General features: G+C 45.5%; 1 protein-coding gene across 1 annotated transcript in view; it reads left to right on the top strand.

Moving 5' to 3' along the window:
* The first annotated feature begins 10841 nt into the window (after nt 1-10841).
* Nucleotides 10842-20144, top strand: part of LOC133420533 (nuclear GTPase SLIP-GC-like) — a 31191-nt gene continuing 21888 nt past the window's right edge. The window contains exons 1-5 of the mRNA XM_061710227.1: nt 10842-10908; nt 11257-11369; nt 11856-11880; nt 11984-12051; nt 12224-12330. Coding sequence (XP_061566211.1) covers nt 10842-10908; nt 11257-11369; nt 11856-11880; nt 11984-12051; nt 12224-12330 — 380 coding nt within the window. The remainder of the gene's footprint in view (nt 10909-11256; nt 11370-11855; nt 11881-11983; nt 12052-12223; nt 12331-20144) is intronic.

The following is a 20144-nucleotide window of genomic DNA, read 5'->3' as shown; positions in this document are numbered from 1 at the left end:
AAATGTGCGTCTCCATCCTGCGACACCACGCATTACTCTTCTCTTTCAAAAGCGTTACCGTGGTGATGCTAGACGCCAAAAGGCGCGACCCCCTTCATCTGATTGGTCCATGTTTGATAGTTCTCCAAAAGTCACCAAATTTTAGATGCAAGCCAGGCCTGGCGATAAATTTGATATTTCATGGTTTGCATTAATGGGCGTGGCCTAACGGCTCAACAGCGCCCCCTAGAATACTATGCTCTGCCATATCTTTTGAATGGTTTGACATAGGAAGTCGTGGGTGGTGTCATTTCTGATATGCTTATGGGGGCGGTGGCTGTGAGTGCGAGGGCCCGTTCATCGCTGCTTGCAGCTTTAATTTTTTTTATATTTTTATCCCCCATATATTTTTTCCCCCATTTTATCACCCAGTGCTCCTACCTAGACAGTGGGCATTGCCATCCTCTACCAACCCCAGGAGGGCCCTGCACTGAGCTCAGGTCTCCATCTAGGTCTCATCTCACGAGGAGTGAGCAGGCCGCATCTTTTTACCAGACTGGGTGGGGTTTCTCCGGCCGGACGTAGCGCGTGGAAGGATCACGTTATTTGGGCCAGATCCTCCCCACCCCATCTGTTCCCCGGTTGGCCAGAGGAGGCATGTATAGCCTAGGACTGCTGCATGTTTTTGTGAGGGTAGCTCCCATTACTACCCAAGGGAACACGGGGAGAACATGCAAACTCCACACAGAAAGGCCTTTTCACCAGGGTGTGGGCACTGAAGTCATGGGGGAACTAACCAGCACTTCAGCGCCCGGCGGGAATCGAACCCAGGACCTTCTTGCTGTGAGACGGCTGCACTACAAGCTGCGCCACCGTGCCCCCGATGATGGTGCTTTTATTTTGATTTGGGTGCAATCTATAGCTCCAATTATGTTTGGGAATCCGGCAATGGCGTGAAATCCTTGTTTAATTTCAGCTTGTAGGTGATGTATGTATGGGAACTGGATGTAAATTGGGGCCAGAGAAATTATTGCATCCAACACTGCCGGCATGGCTTAGTGTCAGCTGCGAATTCCGCATATGTCTCCAATCTCTCTCTGAAATGTTCCGGTGGACAGGAGCTGGATGTGCACTGGGATGGCTTTGGTGCGTTTGGTCTCTCGCTGCAACATAGGTTGTAAATCACGGCATAGATCCATCAGAATGTTTTTGGGGAAGCGGTACCTGCTGAGAAGCCGCTCTGTCTCTCACTGAACAGATCAGCACGCTCTTTGAAAACGTGCTCCCTGCGGAGCGCACGGTTCTCCAAATCCTCCAACAGTGCAAGATAAGCCATGGTACTTGTATTTTCTTTTCAGGTCGTCCTGCCACAGCTGTCTTTTATAGCTTGTCACACTAATTATTCAAAATGTCTGCTAAATTACTAATGGAGAATTTTTATTAATTAGAGGAAACGGGGAACGTGTGAAGTTTGAGATCGCTGAACACTGACTCTTTTAAAGGGTTCTATTTGTAGTTTCACTGTTCTACCACTAGATCTTGTGTGTACGCATGGTCAGTGTGCTAAAATTTACACACGTTCCTACGCACAAGTACAGGTTGATAAATTCCATACTTTGAGTGGGAATGTTCTTACCGGGGGTTAATTTGTGCCGGATCCTGCCGGAACAGGATCCGGCACCTCTCGATTTTGGCCTCCCTGTGTTCCGGGACTTATTTGGGCAGATCCGGCACCTCTCGTATATATATATATAAAACAATAATAATATAAAAAAGTTTTTAAATAACTGCGTTATTTTGGGGTTGATGCAGCCGCGTCTCTGCCTGCAGTCACTGCACTGTGTCCAGCAATGTCCCGCCCACAGCACCATCTGATTGGTTACACACAGCGCGGGAAAAGCGGCCCCAGCACTGCAGCACATTTTGCAGCACACAGCCTGTTCAAGGCAACGGAGAGATACACTAGAGGGATCATTCGTTTTGGTTTGGAACGCTTCATCTGACATTAATTCAATTCAATTCAATTTTATTTATATAGCGTCTAATACAACAGAGTTGTCTCTAGACGCTTTACAGAGACCCATACCCAGAACATGACCCCCGAGCAGTTATTACATAAACAATGGCATGTAAAAACTCCCCTAGTGGGAGAAAAACCTTAAGCCAAACAGTGGCAAGGAAAAACTCCCCTTTAGGAGGGAAGAAACCTTGAGCAGGACCAGGCTCATCAGGGGGGACCCTCCTGCCGAGGGCCAGACTGGTGGGTCAGGGACGGCAACAGCACAGCAGGCAGGTGGAAGCAGCAACGGGATGACCGGGGGTGGGGACCGCAGGCCAGCACGCAGCTCCCGAAACTCCGGCCCAATCAGCAAGTCCCAGGTTGGGGTGCAGGGTCAGGAAAAGACTTGTGCTCCGTAATGCAAGCTACAAGCCACCCACGACCACCTGCAGGACAAAAGAGAGAAAAGGGAGGAGAAGGGGGGGCCAGCAACGGGATGACCAGGGGTGGGGACCGCAGGCCAGCACGCAGCTCCCGAAGCTCCGGCCCAATCAGCAAGTCCCAGGTTGGGGTGCAGGGTCGGGGAAAGACTTGTGCTCCGTAATGCAAGCTACAAGCCACCCACGACCACCTGCAGGTTCCGGTGTCCGGCAAAGGATGCTGCAACATGGACAAAAGAGAGAAAAGGGAGGAGAAGGGGGGGCCAGCACAAGAAACCACAGGAGCGACTCTGACACACTAAAGTTTACACTACCTAGAGATTTACCAACACCAGCTAGAGGTTTACTAAACACTAACTATAGGCTTTACTAAACAGAAATGTTTTAAGTTTAGTTTTAAAGGTGGAGGTGGTGTCAGCCCCCTTAACCCAGATTGGAAGTTGGTTCCATAGTAGTGGTGCCTGATAGCAGAACGCCCGCCCTCCAAATCTACATTTAGATACTCTAGGAACTACGAGTAAACCTGCACTCTGAGAACGGAGAGCTCTGACAGGAACATAAGGCACTATCAGGTCTTGCAAATAATGCGGAGCTAAGCCGTTTTGGGCTTTATACGCAAGTAATAAAATTTTAAATTGGATTCTGAATTTTACGGGTAACCAATGGAGCGACGCTAACACTGGAGAGACGTGGTCTCTCCTGCTAATTCCTGTCAGTACTCGTGCTGCTGCATTTTGGATCAGCTGGAGCCTATTCAGCAAATTACTTGGACATCCTGCTAACAACACATTACAGTAATCTAATCTAGAAGATACAAACGCATGAACTAGTTTTTCTGCATCACTCTGTGAGAGGATTTTCCTAATCTTTGCAATATTACGATGGAAAAAGGCTATTTTACAAACCTGATTGACATATGGTTTAAACGACAAATCCTGATCGAAAATAACACCAAGATTTCTCACAGTTGCACTGGAAGCCATCGCAACACCATCTAATCCCTTCCTAAAATGCTCTGGACCAAGAATGATAACCTCTGTTTTAGTTCCTCTATCAACGTTGAATAATAAGCTGTTCTGGCTTTGCGAATGGCTTTTTTATATACTATTAGAATATCTTTCCATTCACGATGAGAGTCTACAGACCTACAAGAGTACCACTTCCTTTCCATTTTACGCACGTTTTGTTTCAACATGCGGATATCTGAATTATACCAGGGAGTTAAGCTCCTGTGGCTAGAAACCCTCCTTTTCAAAGGAGCAACTTCATCTAAAGCTGAATGCAACAAATCAGCAGTGTTACTAGCAAGGAAATCAACATCTGCAGAGGTAGAACCCAGGTCACTGGCCTCGACTACATCACTATTTCGCACTGTCGTAAGATAAGCAATGGCCTCCCTAAATTTAACAATAACTTCATCAGACAAACATCTGCTAAAATAATACCTCCTATTTTGCACTTCAACATCAACAAAATTAAATTCAAACGTTATTAAGTAATGGTCGGATAAAAGGGAGTTTACAGGTGACACCAACAGACCATCAGTTTCAACACCGTAGGTGAGAACGAGATCGAGAGTATGATTAAAACAGTGCGTCGGTTTATCCACTTTTTGTGAGATACCCATTGATTCCAGAAGAGAATCGAAGGCTAATTTAAGATTATCGCTTTCAACATCCATATGAATGTTAAAATCACCCACTATGATGAATTTATCTGTGCTGATCAATAATCCAGAAAGGAAATCTGAAAATTCAGACAAAAACTCCAGATACGCACCAGCAGGGGGCCGGTACACTACCACTAACACAACTGGCTTCTCTGATTTCCGGGTCGGAAATTTCAGACCAAGCATGAGGCTTTCAAATGTATTATAGTTGCACTTAGGTTCAATTTTTGTTTGGAGACCGGAGTTATAAATTGCTGCGACTCCTCCGCCTCGGCCCGTGCTTCTAGGAATGTGATGATTAAAGTAGCCGGGCGGAGTTGATTCATTCAAACTAACATACTCTTCCTCCTGTAACCATGTTTCTGTTAAGCAGAAAATATCACTCCTGCTCTCTGTAATTATATCATTTACTAACAGAGACTTAGAGCTTAATGATCGTATATTTAGTAGTCCGCATCTAATTTTTCGGTCTGTAATTGGTACCAAATGTACATTGGTTTTAATTTTTACAAGGTTATCTTGGTTAACGCCTCTATAACGCTGCACCTGGTGAACTTTTGGAGGGCGGGGAACTGCAACCACTTCTATTTTGCTAGGCACCTGGCCAGAGTCGCCAATATCATGTAATCCTACAGTTTTAGAGTCGCTAATTACATAATGCAATCCTACAGTTTTGTTGGCAGGCGTTGGTCCTTGAGAAGCAGCAGAGAAGTGTGTTAAACTACAGCTCTGCATCCTGGCCTGGACCCTGCATTGTCAGGGGGAGTGTCTAATAACATTGGCCAGATTTCTAGACATAAGAGCTGCACCATCCCGGGTGGGATGAATGCCGTCCCTTCTAATCAGACCGGGCTTTCCCCAGAATGTCTCCCAGTTGTCAATAAAGTCCACATCGTTTTCTGAACACCACTGAGACAACCAGCGGCGGAGCGAGAGCATGCGACTAAACATGTCATCGCTGGTCAGATTGGGGAGGGGGCCAGAAAAACCTACGGAGTCCGACATGGTTTTGGCGTAGTTACACACCGAGACAATATTCATTCTGGTTACTTCTGACTGGCGAAGACGGGAGTCATTAGCTCCGACATTGATGATAACTTTACCATATTTACGATTACCCTTTGCCAGTAGCTTCAAATTTGCTTCTATGTCGCCCGCTCTGGCCCCCGGGATACACCTAACTAAGGTCTCTGGAGTCGGCTTCACATGTCTCACAATAGAGTCTCCAATCACCAGGGTCGGTTTCTCAACAGATGTGTCGCTGAGTGGGGAAAAACGGTTAGACACATGAAGCGGGTGGTGGTGTTCTGTGAGCCCTTTAAGACTACCCTTCCTCCGAACCGTCACCCAGCTGCCCTGCCTGGCCGGCTGCCGGGGAGCTGCAGGGGAGCGGTTACGCTCAGCTGCTACGGGCCGGTCCGCAGAGGATTCTATCGGACTATGGTCTAGTTGGCCAAACCGGACCTCTAACTGACTGAGCCTCGCCTCCAGCCCTGCAAATAAGCTACACTTTAAGCACTTACCGTCTTCACTAAAGGAGGCAGAGGAATAACTAAACATTTCACACACTGAGCAGGAAAGAGGTGAAGCGGTGGGAGCCGGAGCGGCCATGCTAAAATGCTAACGGAGGCTAACGGACAGAAAATGTATCGGTGATTGGTGACAGTGAAAGTTACGGAAGAGAAAATGAGCGAGTGTTGAAATAAAGACAGTAATGTACCAGATATAGTGCTATTTTACCAGAAAACAGTCTAAGTTTTAGATAAAAAGTCGGGAGAGATCTGAGCCTGCAAACGCCGTGAGACGGCAGCAGCACAGACCGCAAACACCAGGAAGTGACGCGATGCGTGACGCAATACGTTACCCAATCATTACTAGAAAACTTAAAAACTTAAAATGTATACGGATTTTCTTCATAAATCCTGCCTCAATCCTGCCTCAAGCTCCTTTAAATTACTTTATTTTGGATCTTTTAAGTTCCGTATATTATTTTGCACAATATTTTTCCACAATCTTTTTTTACCTATTTTTAGGGACGTCACGTCGACTAAGAGTCTTTTGGAAATTATTTTAGGTTCGCAATAAGTTTTAGTTTAACCACGTATTTGTTATTTTAGCGATCTTTTTAACTTTCTTAAGTTTCTTTCAGCTCATAAGTTTCGTTTTGACAGTTTGGTTTTAGCGCTGATTAATTTAGTGAACAATCGAAACTTTACTTCATAATTTTGGAAGCCGCAACATTGTCAATAAACAGTTTCAATCATGAACATTAGACAAAAACATTAGACTAAAACAAACATTAGACATAAAACCATTCCAATAGAAACATCCTCTCGTTTTTCACATAACATTACTTTAGAGTCCCTGACTTTACAGTGGGTCCCAGACCCCTAACCCCAGGCTAGCATCTATTAAAGTCCCTGACTTTACAGTGGGTCCCAGACCCTCGTATTTCACCATAAAATATTTTAACACATTTAATACCCCAGGTATTTATCGAGAGGAGTTTCTCTTACCAGTCTCAGGTGCCCCTCCTGGCTCGACGTGGACCCGTCACCGGACCTCCGATCGGCGCAGGACCAATTTCCTATTGGTCTTTTCCCTGAAATCGGGACGGTTTGTCGACAGTTTCAGGCGGCTGCTTGATCCCACGTCGTCCTGACAGATCAGAGCGTTTTGAGCTTTCGTTTTTAGAAAGCATAAACGTGCTCCAGTGATTTTTCAACCAAGTTAAGCTGAAGGGTTATGTTTTATGTTAAGGGTCTTCTCTTTCTTTGACAGTCTGAGGAAAAAGGGAGAATTAAGGAAAACTCTTAAATCATTTGAAGAAATAAGTGCAAAAACGGTCCAGTTCAGTGTGAAAAAAAAATAAAATAAAATAATATATATATATATATATATATATATATATATATATATATATATATATATATATATATATATATATATATATATATATAGGATTGTCGGCCCATTGTCAGCTCAAAGGTGTTCAAAGGTTTGATCAGTTTATCAGTGTGCTTGTCTGGTTTTGCAAATGCGTTTGACATTTGAGGTTTACGTTCACAAATCCATATGTAATTCCAAAGATAAACTGGACGACAGTCCAGTAATTATATTTATGAACTGGCAGCAATTACAGAGTAAGTAATTGTTTCAAGAATGATTAAAGAATGTGTAACATGTTGGCTACAGGAGCCTATGACACTTAAACAGTTCAACATAAAAATAATACATATATTTGGCAACAGTCCTACTGTTAGTTTTTCTTGATGTAATGATTACACTCTTTCTCCTTATATCAGGGTCATCTCAGCCTGCTCAGAAGAGCGTACAGGTAAAAGGGAGTCTATAGTAGAAAAACAAGTTGGTCGATTCATCTTTTTGAGTCTTTTATTTTTAAGAATTCTCAGATTGCTGCTTCCTAAATATAAATATTTTCTGGTTTCTGTAGTCTATGACAGTAAATTGAATATCTTGGGATTGGACTGTTGGTTTGAACTGAAAAAGAAATTAAATGATGTCTTCTTGAGCTTTGGGGAAGAGTGGTCAACCTCTTCAAAGTTTTTCACCATTTTATAGACCAAAAGCCAAACAAATTGTTTATTTTTATTTACTTTTTGTATCAGAAGCAGCTAAATATCAGCTGCAATTTACTATAGTAATCTGGCATTGAAATGAGTTACAGACAAAATAATACAGTTGTTGAATCCTGCTGTGACTGTTGCATTGAAACTTTTGATGAGTGGGGGAGAGAAGCACTGGACTGGTGGCTTATAGTTTTTTCTAGTGGCGTTTAAATTTAAATTGGGTACAGAATAATGAGCTTTTGGTGATTACTTGCACTTATGTGTGTGCATGGATTTGTGGTTTTGTGCAGCACCTGCACACAACTGTGAGCATATGTGTGCAGTATTTGAGTAGGGTGGCCTGAGTGAGTGTATGCCCCCCCGGATAGACTTCGTATCCCAGTCCGGGCCTATTCACAGTGCTGTACAAACCTTCAACAGTTTGAGTCTCTCATTAAATCAATGAGCAATTTTACAGTTACACCATGTGTTTTTATACAAGCAGTGCGCAAATTAATACCCTTATTTAAAAAATAGTTGCACAGACGACCCTGCGGAGCTGTTTCCTGACCGGGGGGCTGGGAGCGGGGTGGCCACTATTGTTACTGAAATCCTTATGGGCATGCTAGTAGTGGCCCATATTGCAATTGTGCAAAATGACCCAAAGGGCGATTTTGAAATTCAGTCTTTCACTGGACAGATAAAGGAAACACCCCCTGTTTCGCAAGAACCTCCCTAGTACAAAGATGGACAGGTGGTGAGGGAGGGGAGAAATCAGCAGGGAGGACAGCAGCAGTTACTAGAAAAGAAAAATGAAGACGCAAGCAAAAACAATGGTTCCAATATGAGCAGACGGGCAAAAATTGGGACGTAACACCTAGTTATGATTTCCTTTGTATAACAGGCACCACAGATTATCCACTGCTGCACAATCTGGTGGTTGGACAGGTGGAACCAGGTGAGAGAGAGCAAAAGGAAAAGGAAGCTACTGCAGAGTGGATGGGTGCAGCTGCAACAAAAAAACTAATACAAGTGTGTCTGGTTTTGTTTCATTCTTATGGTTAAGAAGCAGAAATATTGTTATGTTCCTGCATAAGTGAACATAACAATGAATGAATACCTGGATCAAGTTCTAACGAAATGCATTAACGTTAAACACCACAACTATCTTTATTGATGAGGAAACTAAATTCATTATTATGACTGATGATGGGATATACATTTAAAATGACATTAATCTTGATAACGTTTGAAACGTTTGAAACAAGCAATGGATGACTTTCCAAAGAAATTATTTAACTTGGATTTCTGCCATTAGTCATTAGGTTTCTCTGTTAAAGTTCCTACTGGTTACGGATTATATTCCAGTAACTTTGAGTACAAAGCACCATGTGTTTTTACCGGTGTGTTGCGCAAATGAATTCCCGTAGTTGAAAAATAGTTGCACAGACGTCATGCCCTCGTACCTGGTGGGTGTGCTGTGGGGTCCGTTTGGCTTGTTGGATTCTCACTTCGTGATGCCTGATGTTGGTGGTGGCAGTTATGGGGTGTCCGCTTCTTGGTGCCCTGGTCGATGGTGGTCCTGCACGGCTCCAAGCTGAGCATGAGCATTCACACTGATTTCTTCAAATTATTTATGAGTTTTCCTTAATTCTCCCTTTTTCCTCAGACTGTCAAAGAAAGAGAACTGTGTGAAGACCCTTAAAGAAACATAACCCTTCAGCTTAGCTTGGTTGAAAAATCACTGGAGCAGGTTTATGCTTTCTAAAAACGACAACTCAAAACGTTCCTGTGAGCTTGAGTCCTTCCTACACCCTGCTGTTTGTATTTTGCTCACAAACCTCTAGTTGATTTTAACCTCCTATGAATGTATATCCAACATTTTTTTCCCAAGAGGAAGACTGACATTTGCATTTTTACAGGACATTGAAGAGTGTTACCGCTCACACACACACATTGTTGATAACCACACCTCCCTCGTTTCAACGCCTTCCCCGGCTCCCCCTCTTATCAGCCCCCCCAACACAGTCTCCAGGTTCGAGCGCCACGAATGCCGCGGCGCTCACTTGGATGCACCATGCCGGGATCTCAATTACAAATGTACCTTTGTTTCACAACTTTCTCAAAGAAATCTTTAATACACGTCTTTGAATCTAAAGTTCTCCTTTGCATTTCTCTTACTAAGTGTCTGAATTGTCACTCATAATGCTGGAAATATAAAATCTACATAACGGTGTTGAGAGGATAGTTTAAGTGTATATAAACTTTGTATGTTTTTGAATGTTGGCTACCTGGTTTAAAAGACCCAAAACTTGTTTTTTTTTAGTTGCAGTTCAGGTAAAACCTTGTTTTCACTGTGCAAACACACAGTTACACAGACTTACACACCTGCTCACTCACTACATACTCACCCCACAGGGCACAGGCAGGTGTGCCCGTTGTGTGTTTTCCTGTGTTTCTCTCATTTCAGAATTGCAGCAGATAACTGCATGTGTCCTGTTGTTCAATGAAAAACATATACATTGTTCACTTTGTATAGACCTGTTTATTGTAAGAGAGACAAAAATTCCCAGCTTTTTTATCCATACAGCATATACTGTACTATATATTGTGATTTAACGCCACCATTGTTCAACAAGTCTTTTCATGTCTGCTTTATTTCTGGATAAAGAGGCTGCATTTCCTGCGTGTCGGTATTGCATGTGCACAGATTACCAACTTCCATATGGTTCAACAGTTGCAAAGTAGTGAGTAAATACAACCAAAATTGATCCACATTAAAATTACAGTCAAATATGTTCTGGATCTCTGCTGTGCTTTCATAATAGGTCTGACCTGTCAGGTGGCTATCATGGGATGTTCTGTGGTGGCAGGAATCTGGGTGTTGGTGGCAGTTGATTATGAGGTTATTAAAACCGGTTGGGCTCTTGGTTCTCGTTCAGCAGCCCAGTCTCACTATTACTTATTTAGTCATAATACTTATATGGAGATACCACAATACAGAATCTGAAGAGTCTGCTTTTGTTTCCATAACTCCTGTAAAAGGTAAGCTGTTTTAAAATGTGTTTTAATCAGATTTAAAAAATATTCATCTGTATTGCTTGTGCCAGACAAATCTGTACCTTAGAGCAGACATGAATATAAAAGTAACATTGTGATTAATTTTTCAGTGTATGCTCTTGGTCATGGATGACTTTGTTTGTGATAAACTAAGAGAGTGGGGTCTAAGCGAGTGGATTCAAACATTTAAAGGTAAACTGTTAAAGCACATTATTAATAATGGAAAATATGTTGAACAATAGTGATATGAATTGCTAACCACACAAAACAAACTGAAGAAAGGATGGACAGTTTGTAGTTTCCTTGTTTTTCCAGATCAGTTCCAACAGATTCCTGCTTGTTCTTGTGTGCAATAATATAAAATATATGAAAAGTACATCCAGATGATGCGCCCAGTTGCACGACACTAGTTGGTATTTAAAGAACAACCAAACTTCTCATCAATTTCAAAAACTGCCATAAATGTATAAAAATGGATTCAGGCAGCAACTTCAAAAATATTTCTTCATGGCAAAGATTAAAAATATGTGTTATTTACAGATGAAAACATTGACTGGGAAAGTCTTTATTGCCTGGAGGATGGTCACATTAAAGAACTGATCAACAAAGTTGGACCTCGAGCAAGGTTCATGAAGAGACTGAAACAGCTGAAGGTAATGTCCAGAACTGGGACTATATGATGCACATTTTTACTCTAAACATTTGGGAATAAACTTTTTGGTGATACACAGTGGTTTAATAATAATAATCAAGTCAATTTCCAATATTTCTCCCCCCCTAGGAAGAACCAAACCCAGTTGAAGATACTGTTGACTTTTCTACTCAAGTAAGTTAAACATATTTTTACAGTAATAAAATGTATATTATATGATTTGTGATTATAAATGTATCTTGTTCCGAGGTTATAGGTATTGAATGATTTAGGATGCCTAAACATTACATTTTATGACACTAAACCTTCTCATGGGATCATGGTTGATGACAGACAAAGATGTTGAACGTCATCTGTTGTTTTCCTAACTCAAGCTCCCAAAGCCTTTTTTTTATATGTAAAAAAAAAAAAAAAGCTTTGGTATCGTGTTTATTTCCAGTTAATGGCTCAATGCTGTTCAACAAGCTTTATTTTTGTTTGTCCTCAGGCTGCAACATCCACAGCTGACATCGGTGAGACACTCAGCATTTTAAATTAGATCCTATTTATTCTCTGTTATCAAAAATTAAAAATAAACCAAAACATTTCTTTCTTCTTTCAAATAAATATGACAAGGAAAGAGAAAGCTGGATGTTCAGGGAGAGTCCAGTAAGTTGGAAACGCCATCTAAACGGCTGCGTAAGACTGAATCTAGATCAGGTATTTCATCACAAACATCAACCCCACACGTGATATAGAGCATAAATGTAGAGTAAACTCTGTCATTGAAAGGTCACAGGATGAGCCCGGTACAATAATTACAAATTTTCATCAATTTCATTATTCATGATTCCCTAATATTTTTTTTGTGTAACTTTTATGATGACAGAAGCAAAGATACTGTCTGATGTTAGGCAGATAATGGGACGTGTCAATTTGAGACTCCAAAACCAAGAAAACACAGAGCTCAATGCTTTCCTGAAGTAAGTATTACACTAAGGGCCTGATTTACTAAAGGTTTGCGTGCGTAAAAACGTGTGCAAACTTGACAGCACCCGCAAACCAATGTGCCAGCTGATCTACTAACAGCGTGCAAAGAGGATTGCGCCTCTCAAATGAGCAAAATAGCACACGCTATTCATTTAGTACTTTTGCCCTGATGAATAATCAATATGGGGCGTACGCGCCAGAAATCGCTGAATACTGGGAGGGGAAAATGCAAATATCTCCATTTACCACCCGCAATGAGATTTACCAAGCCTGAAAGTTATTGCGGGGATTGTGATTGCGTCTGTATTTAATACGTTCGAAAGGAAGGTGCTAATCTCCACATGCAAAAGGAGAAATATTTTATTTGAATGTTTTTTTTTTTTTTTTTCACCTTGTCTGCACACATATTATTGATTGATACCATGACGGTAGAAACCAAAAGTGTATATATGTGCATTATTACTATATTTAATATATACATATATATACGCACACACATGCGGACACATACATAAATATACACATACAAACCCAGTGTTTTTTTTTTTTGTTTTTTGTTTTTTTTTTTGGAGGGGAGGGGGGGGGGGTTGGGGGGTGACGACATCCACTGCCAATCCAGGAAGCAGGAACACACGGAGACACACGTCAAGGACTGGAAATCTGCAACAAAAAACCACAAACAAAGCACGAAACCGGCACGGAGCCAACCAAAACAGTAACAGCAATCGACCTAAATCTTGAGATCTGATTGCAGTCTGAGCTAAGCTACCGCTACCGCATACCGCTACCTAAACCCAAAAACTAGAGAGCCAGCATGCAGGTGAACAAGCCAGTGTGTATGTCTATGTGTGTGTGTGTGCATGTATATGATCATGCGTGTGTGTGTGTGTGTGTGTGTGTGTGTGTGTGTGTGTGTGTGTGTGTGTATATGCATGTGACTAAATGACTATATGTGTGTATGTGTGTGTGTGTGTGTGTGTGTGTGTGTGTGTAATAAACCAAACAAAGCTCCACCTGAAGTGTATCTATAGTGGGGGAGGGGGGGGAGCAACCCCGCCACCCGCGAGACCAGAGGCCGACACGGAAGAGCCCGGAAACCCAGGCCACCGGCAACCCCACAGAGGGGAGAAGTAGGAGGGAGGCAACCCACCGCCTGCGAGGCCCCCCCCCCCCCCCCCCGGCGGCGGCCGAGGGGGCCCGCCCCCACGGCGCGGAAAGAAGCAGCCAGGGATCCCGAGGCGGCGGACCGTGACCCAGGCAATCCCCGGCCACCCGGCCCGGGCCGGACACGTGGCCAGGAGGCCCTCACCCTTCAGGCCAACGACCCCCACCCGGCAGGGGGCCAGCCTGCCCGGAGAGACAGAGCAGCCCCGGCCGCCGACGCGGGCAGGCGCACCCGTCCCCCACGAAAGTGGCCCTCCAAGACCAGAGGGGCGCCCCGCCGCAGAGGCAGCGGGGGGGACCGGAGACGGGCCCGGAGAGAGGGAACCCCCCAACAAGGCGACACCCGCGCAGGCCCAACAACGGAGGGCCCCAGACCCAGGCATCCCATTCATTCATCCATTCACCTATCCGATACCTATACTAATAATAATATAATATACTATACATAATAATAATACTAATAATAATAATAATAATAACCATCTTTGTATAATATAATATTGATAAATTATTAAGTTTTTGATGTCCTGCCAATGGAGGCTCAAATCCTCCATGGCAGGACCCTTCCATACCGCATTCTCACCGACACAGACATACAATCACGCACCGTTTCCCCCTCCCCGGGGGGGTCCAGCACCGCCAGAAGGCACCCCAGGCTGCACGGCGGGCCCCGCCAGGCCCGGGTAACCCGACCCACCTGTCCCAGGCCGGTGAGGGAACGCGGGTGATGTGGGACCCCCTCCCGCCCCTGGTGTTGAGTGCATGTGATTAATGCCATAAAAACAGGGAGGAGGGAGGGCCAAGTATCGATTGACACCGACCCCCCCCCCCCCTCCCGAACTACGTGTCCTTGTCAAGTGTATTTATAAAGTGTTGAATGTGCAGTGTCTATTTTGCTGTTAAAACCGTGAGGCGGGGAGTGCCGGGCCACGCGGGACGGTGCCCCCCACGACCCGGACCCCCCGCCTTTCGCCTATGTGCGTATGAATCGTGTAGGGGGGGCAAGAGGGGGAACGGAGGCCGAAGCCAGGAAGCAGGACCAGCAAAGCCGGCCCTGATAAGACACCCGCGTCCCCCCACCGGCCATCCAGTAGACGGGGGCCGGCCCTCCGAGCCGGGCCAGGGCCCCACCGTACCTCCACGGGCGCCCCCTGCGCCGCCGGAGCCCCCAGACGGAGGGGGAAACGGTCCAACATCCTCCCATTCATACTGACAACATAAGACATAGATACCTGGGAATGGTGCCACCCCGCCGTCGCGCCCGCCCGTGCACCCCCCGGTTATTTGAATGTTAAATCGAGTATTATTCAGCAAAAGGTTGCCACAGGAGGCACATTCATTTTTTTATTTGTGATAATAAATAAATCACGTGTTTTCATGGAGAAAAAAGTGTTTCTTATTGTGCGCCTATACCTGTTCTGCAGTTGTCATACCCCGGTGTTGTGCCGTATTCAGCACCCCTGCCGTGAAAAGCACCCCCTCGTCTGACAAAAATGATATTCTCATTCCGTGTCAAGTTCTGTTTAGCGTCCAGTTTTGTGTTAATGATTCATGTTTAAATGCGCTCATGGATTCCACAATAGTCATACTTTCCCACAATCACAGTCACAGATAACAAAAATCGGGTAAATGGTTATTGATGTCATTAATTAATAGCCTGCTTACTGTGTTGTCTTCCATAATATTTGTCAATATATATAATATAAACTCCTAAGTATGTGTTTGTGTGAGGGTGTATATATAAATATATTGAAGTGTCAGTGTGTTGTTTTTTTTCTTGGTAAGAGATAAGATAAGATAAACCTTTAATAGTCCCACAGAGGGGAAATTTGCAGTTTACAGCAGCAAAGGGGATAGTGCAAAGAAAAGAGGCATCAATAGAAAAATAATAACACAGTAATGATAATAACACACTATAAACAGTAAACTGGTATACAATAATAATAATAATAATAAGAAAGATAAATAATAAGAAATACTAGTATATAAAAAGATAACAGACGGATATTTACATATGGATATTTACATAATTGCACGTTGCAGTGAGTGAAAGATATTGCATATTATTTCCTTTATGTACATTTATTGTCAGGTTGTTATGTTTGTGGTCTACTGTGAGCAGTGCTGGTTGTGTAGTCTCACAGCTGCAGGGAGGAAGGACCTTCTGTAGCGCTCCTTCACACACCTAGGGTGAAGGAGCCTGTCGCTGAAGGAGCTCTCCAGCGCTCTGAAGGTGTCCTTCATGGGGTGGGAGTCCTTCTCCATCATGGATGACAGCTTAGCCATCATCCTCCTCTCTCCCACCACCTGCACTGTGTCCAGAGAGCAGCCCACGACAGAGCCGGCCCTTTTGATGGTTTTGTCCAGCCTCCTTCTGTCTGCAACTGTGATGTTGCTGCCCCAGCAGACCACTCCGTAAAAAATGGCTGATGCCACCACAGTGTCGTAAAATGTTTTCAGGAGTTTCTCCTGCACACCAAAAGCCCTCAGTCTTCTGAGCAGATAGAGTCTGCTCTGGCCTTTTTTGTGGAGTGCAGAGGAATTAGTAGTCCAGTCCAGTTTATTGTTGAGGTGAACACCCAGGTGCTTATAAGATGTCACCATCTATTGGTCTACTTATCATTGAATATACGAGGGGGTGCTTTTCACGGCAGGGGTGCTGAATACAGCACAACAATTTGCCTCTTCCACTAATATCTCTAACTCCAACTCGTCAAATTTCATTTTGCGCTTGCGACTATCCTGCTTTGCATCCAGACTCTCCATGGCGCAAAGTTTGCGCCGCAAACCGTAAGACGCGCAACACCTCATTTAAATACTGCTGTTTGCACCTGTTATCAATTGCACACGCAATCTTAGTAGATCACCCGCAAAACACACAACAGCACGCGCAAACTTTTTCAGTGCACACGCAATTTAGTACTCTTTATTTAGGATCTTAGTAAATCGGGCCCTAAGTGTGTTATGCAGTTTTTACAAAAGTTTTTTTTATCACAAATAATTTAACTTTTCGTGTATTCAAAACGTCCTTCAAAGGGACCAAAAAAGTAATTGCTTCCTCTTCATCTTTTTTCTTTTTTTAAGTTTAAAAGCAACCAATGGGTGTCTTCATTGACCTTAGAAAAGCATTTGACACAATTGATCATAAAATACTATTGAAAAACATATATCGATATGGAATTAGGGGTATTGCCCTCTCTTGGCTGGAAAGCTATCTAGATAAAAGAATGCAATTTGTTAGCTTATATGGAGTCGAGTCGGAACCCTTAGAAATAACTTTTGGAGTTCCTCAAGGCTCTGTACTAGGGCCAAAATGATTTATCTTATAAATAAATTATATATGTAAAGCCCTACAAAACATGCAGTGTGCTATTTGCAGACGACACAAGCCTGTACTCATCTGGTACAGATCTAGAGCAGCTCCTGCATGTAGTACAGAAGGACCTCAACACATTGAATAAATGTAAAAATAAATTTAAAATAAATTTAAAATAAACTAGTTATCAGTATCAGTAAAACCAAATTCATTGTTTTTGGCAACAAAATGATAAATACTCCAATAAACCTAATCATCAATAACATAAAATTAGAACAAACAAACATTATTAAATTCTTAGGAATAATTATTGATGAAAAACTCACATGGAAGCCATACATTAATACCTTAAAAAGAACATTATCTAAAACAATAGCTATTTATATAAAATGAAAGGTATTATAAATAAAAGATCATCAACAGCAAAAAGAACAAATACAAAGGGCAGATATATATCCATTTTAGGAGTAAAACTGTGGAACTCATTAGACAACAACCTTAAATTAAAGCTGCAAGCAGCGATGAACGGGCCCTCGCACTCACGGCCACCGCCCCCCATAAGCATATCAGAAATGACACCACCCACGACTTTCTATGTCAAACCATTCAAAAGTTATAGCAGAAAAAGGGGACAACCAATCAGAAGAACAGGCGGGGCTAATTCAGGCCAATGAAGGTCAAGGACTCCATACAGAATTTGATGACACCACCCACGACTCTCTATGTCAAACCATTGAAAAGTTATAGCAGGAAATAGGGACAACCAATCAAAAGAAGAGGCGGGGCTAATTTGCACCAATTATGGTCAAGGACTCAATACCGAGTCCGATGACACCACCCACGACTCTTTATGTCAAACCATTCGAAAGTTATGGCAGAGAAAAGTATTCTAGGGGGCGCTGTTGAGCCGTTAGGCCACGCCCATTAATGCAAGCCTTGAAATATCAAATTTATCGCCAGGCCTGGCTTGGTGCAAAATTTGGTGACTTTTGGAGAACTATCAAATATGGACCAATCAGATGAAGGGGGGGCGCGCTTTTTGGCGTCTAGTGTCGCCACGGTAACACTTTTGAGAGAAAAGTATGTATCGCAAAGAAAACCATTCTAGTAAATTGGAAACAAAAATCCAGTTTATGTATCAACCATTTTAGGAATCTTTTATCAGATCATATTAGTAGTGAGATAATGTCTGCCTCCACTGAACAACATTCGGCTGAATTGCACTCTCTGTGGTCCCCGTTTATTGGCTTCGTTACCTAGTGGGGGCGGGGGGGTGGTGATCTCGTAGCCCTTGGGGTTGGGGGTCGGCTTGGGGGGTCTGGGGCGCGGGCCTCTGGTGGCCCCTGGGGGGCGGTGGGGGGGGCCGCGGGGCCCTGTCCCTAGCCGGTGGGGGCCTTGGGGGCCTGTGGGGGGGGGTTACCTCATGGCGGTGGGGGGGGGGGGGTGGCTGGGGAGGGCTCGGGCGGGGGGCTGTGGCTGGGGCGTCTCCGGGGCTCCCGGGGGGGGCGGGGCCGTGGACGTGGGGGTCCCACCCGGAGGGCCCGGCCCTGCCTGGGTGGGGGGTGGCTGTCTGCGCTGGGGGGGCATTGCTGCCTTGGTCCTCCGTCGCTGGGCGGGGGCCAAGTGCCCCTGCGGATGTGGGGACTCCGGGACCCTTGGGGTGTCCGCCGGGGTGGCCTCGGGGGGGAGTGGGGCCGGGTCCGGGGAGCGGGCCTCCCCTGACCGGGGGGTGCACGGGCGGGCGCGACGGCGGGGTGGCACCATTCCCAGGTATCTATGTCTTATGTTGTCAGTATGAATGGGAGGATGTTGGACCGTTTCCCCCTCCGTCTGGGGGCTCTGGCGGCGCCGGGGGCGCCCTTGGAGGTACGGTGGGGCCCTTGCCCGGCTCGGAGGGCCGGCCCCCGTCTACTGGACGGCCGGTGGGGGGACGTGGGTGTCTTATCAGGGCCGGCTTTGCTGGTCCTGCTTCCTGGCTTCGGCCTCCGCTCCCCCTCTTTCCTCCCCTACACGATTCATACGTACATAGGCGAAGGGCGGGGGGTCCGGGTCGTGGGGGGCACTGTCCCGCGGGGCCTGGCACTCCCCGCCTCACGGTTTTAACAGCAAAATAGACACTGCACATTCAACACTTAATAAATACATTTGACAAGGACACGTAGTTCGGGAGGGGGGGGGGTCGGTGTCAATCGATACTTGGCCCTCCCCCCTCCCTGTTTTTATGGCATTAATCACACGCACTCAACACCAGGGGCGGGAGGGGGTCCCACATCACCCGCGTTCCCTCACTGGCCTGGGACAGGTGGGTCGGGTTACCCGGGCCTGGCGGGGCCCGCCGTGCAGCCTGGGGTGCCTTCTGGCGGTGCTGGACCCCCCCGGGGAGGGGGAAACGGTGCGTGATTGTATGTCTGTGTCGGTGAGAATGCGGTATGGAAGGGTCCTGCCATGGAGGATTTGAGCCTCCATTGGCAGGACATCAAAACTTAATAATTTATTAATATTATATTATACAAAGATGGTTATTATTATTATTAGTATTATTATTATTATTATTATTATTAGTATTATTATTATTAGTATTATTATTATGTATAGTATATTATATTATTATTAGTATAGGTATCTGATAGGTGAATGGATGAATGAATGGGATGCCTGGGTCTGGGGCCCTCCGTTGTCGGGCCTGCACGGGTGTCGCCTTGTTGGGGGGTTCCCTCTCTCCGGGCCCGTCTCCGGTCCCCCCCGCTGCCTCTGCGGCGGGGCGCCCCTCTGGTCTTGGGGGGCCACTTTCGTGGGGGACGGGTGCGCCTGCCCGCGTCGGCGGCCGGGGCGGCTCTGTCTCTCCGGGCAGGCTGGCCCCCTGCCGGGTGGGGGTCGTTGGCCTGAAGGGTGAGGGCCTCCTTGCCGCGTGTCCGGCCCGGACCGGGTGGCCGGGGATCGCCTGGGTCGCGGTCCGCCGCCGCGGGGTCCCTGGCTGCTTCTTCCCGCGCCGTGGGGGCCCCGCCCGCGGGCCCCCTCGGCCGCCGCCGGGGGGGGGGGGGGGGCCTCGCAGGCGGTGGGTTGCCTCCCTCCTACTTCTCCCCTCTGTGGGGTTGCCGGTGGCCTGGGTTCCGGGCTCTTCCGTGTCGGCCTCTGGTCTCGCGGGTGGCGGGGTTGCTCCCCCCCCTCCCCCACTATAGATACACTTCAGGTGGAGCTTTGTTTGGTTTATTACACACACACACACACACACACACACACACACACACACACACACACACACACACACACACACACACACACACACACACACACACACACAACACACACACACACACACACACACAC

This window comes from Cololabis saira, chromosome 20, assembly GCF_033807715.1.
Source record: "Cololabis saira isolate AMF1-May2022 chromosome 20, fColSai1.1, whole genome shotgun sequence".
In the NCBI taxonomy this organism is placed as follows: Eukaryota; Metazoa; Chordata; class Actinopteri; order Beloniformes; family Belonidae; genus Cololabis; species Cololabis saira.
This window is presented reverse-complemented; position numbering and strand designations above follow the sequence as displayed.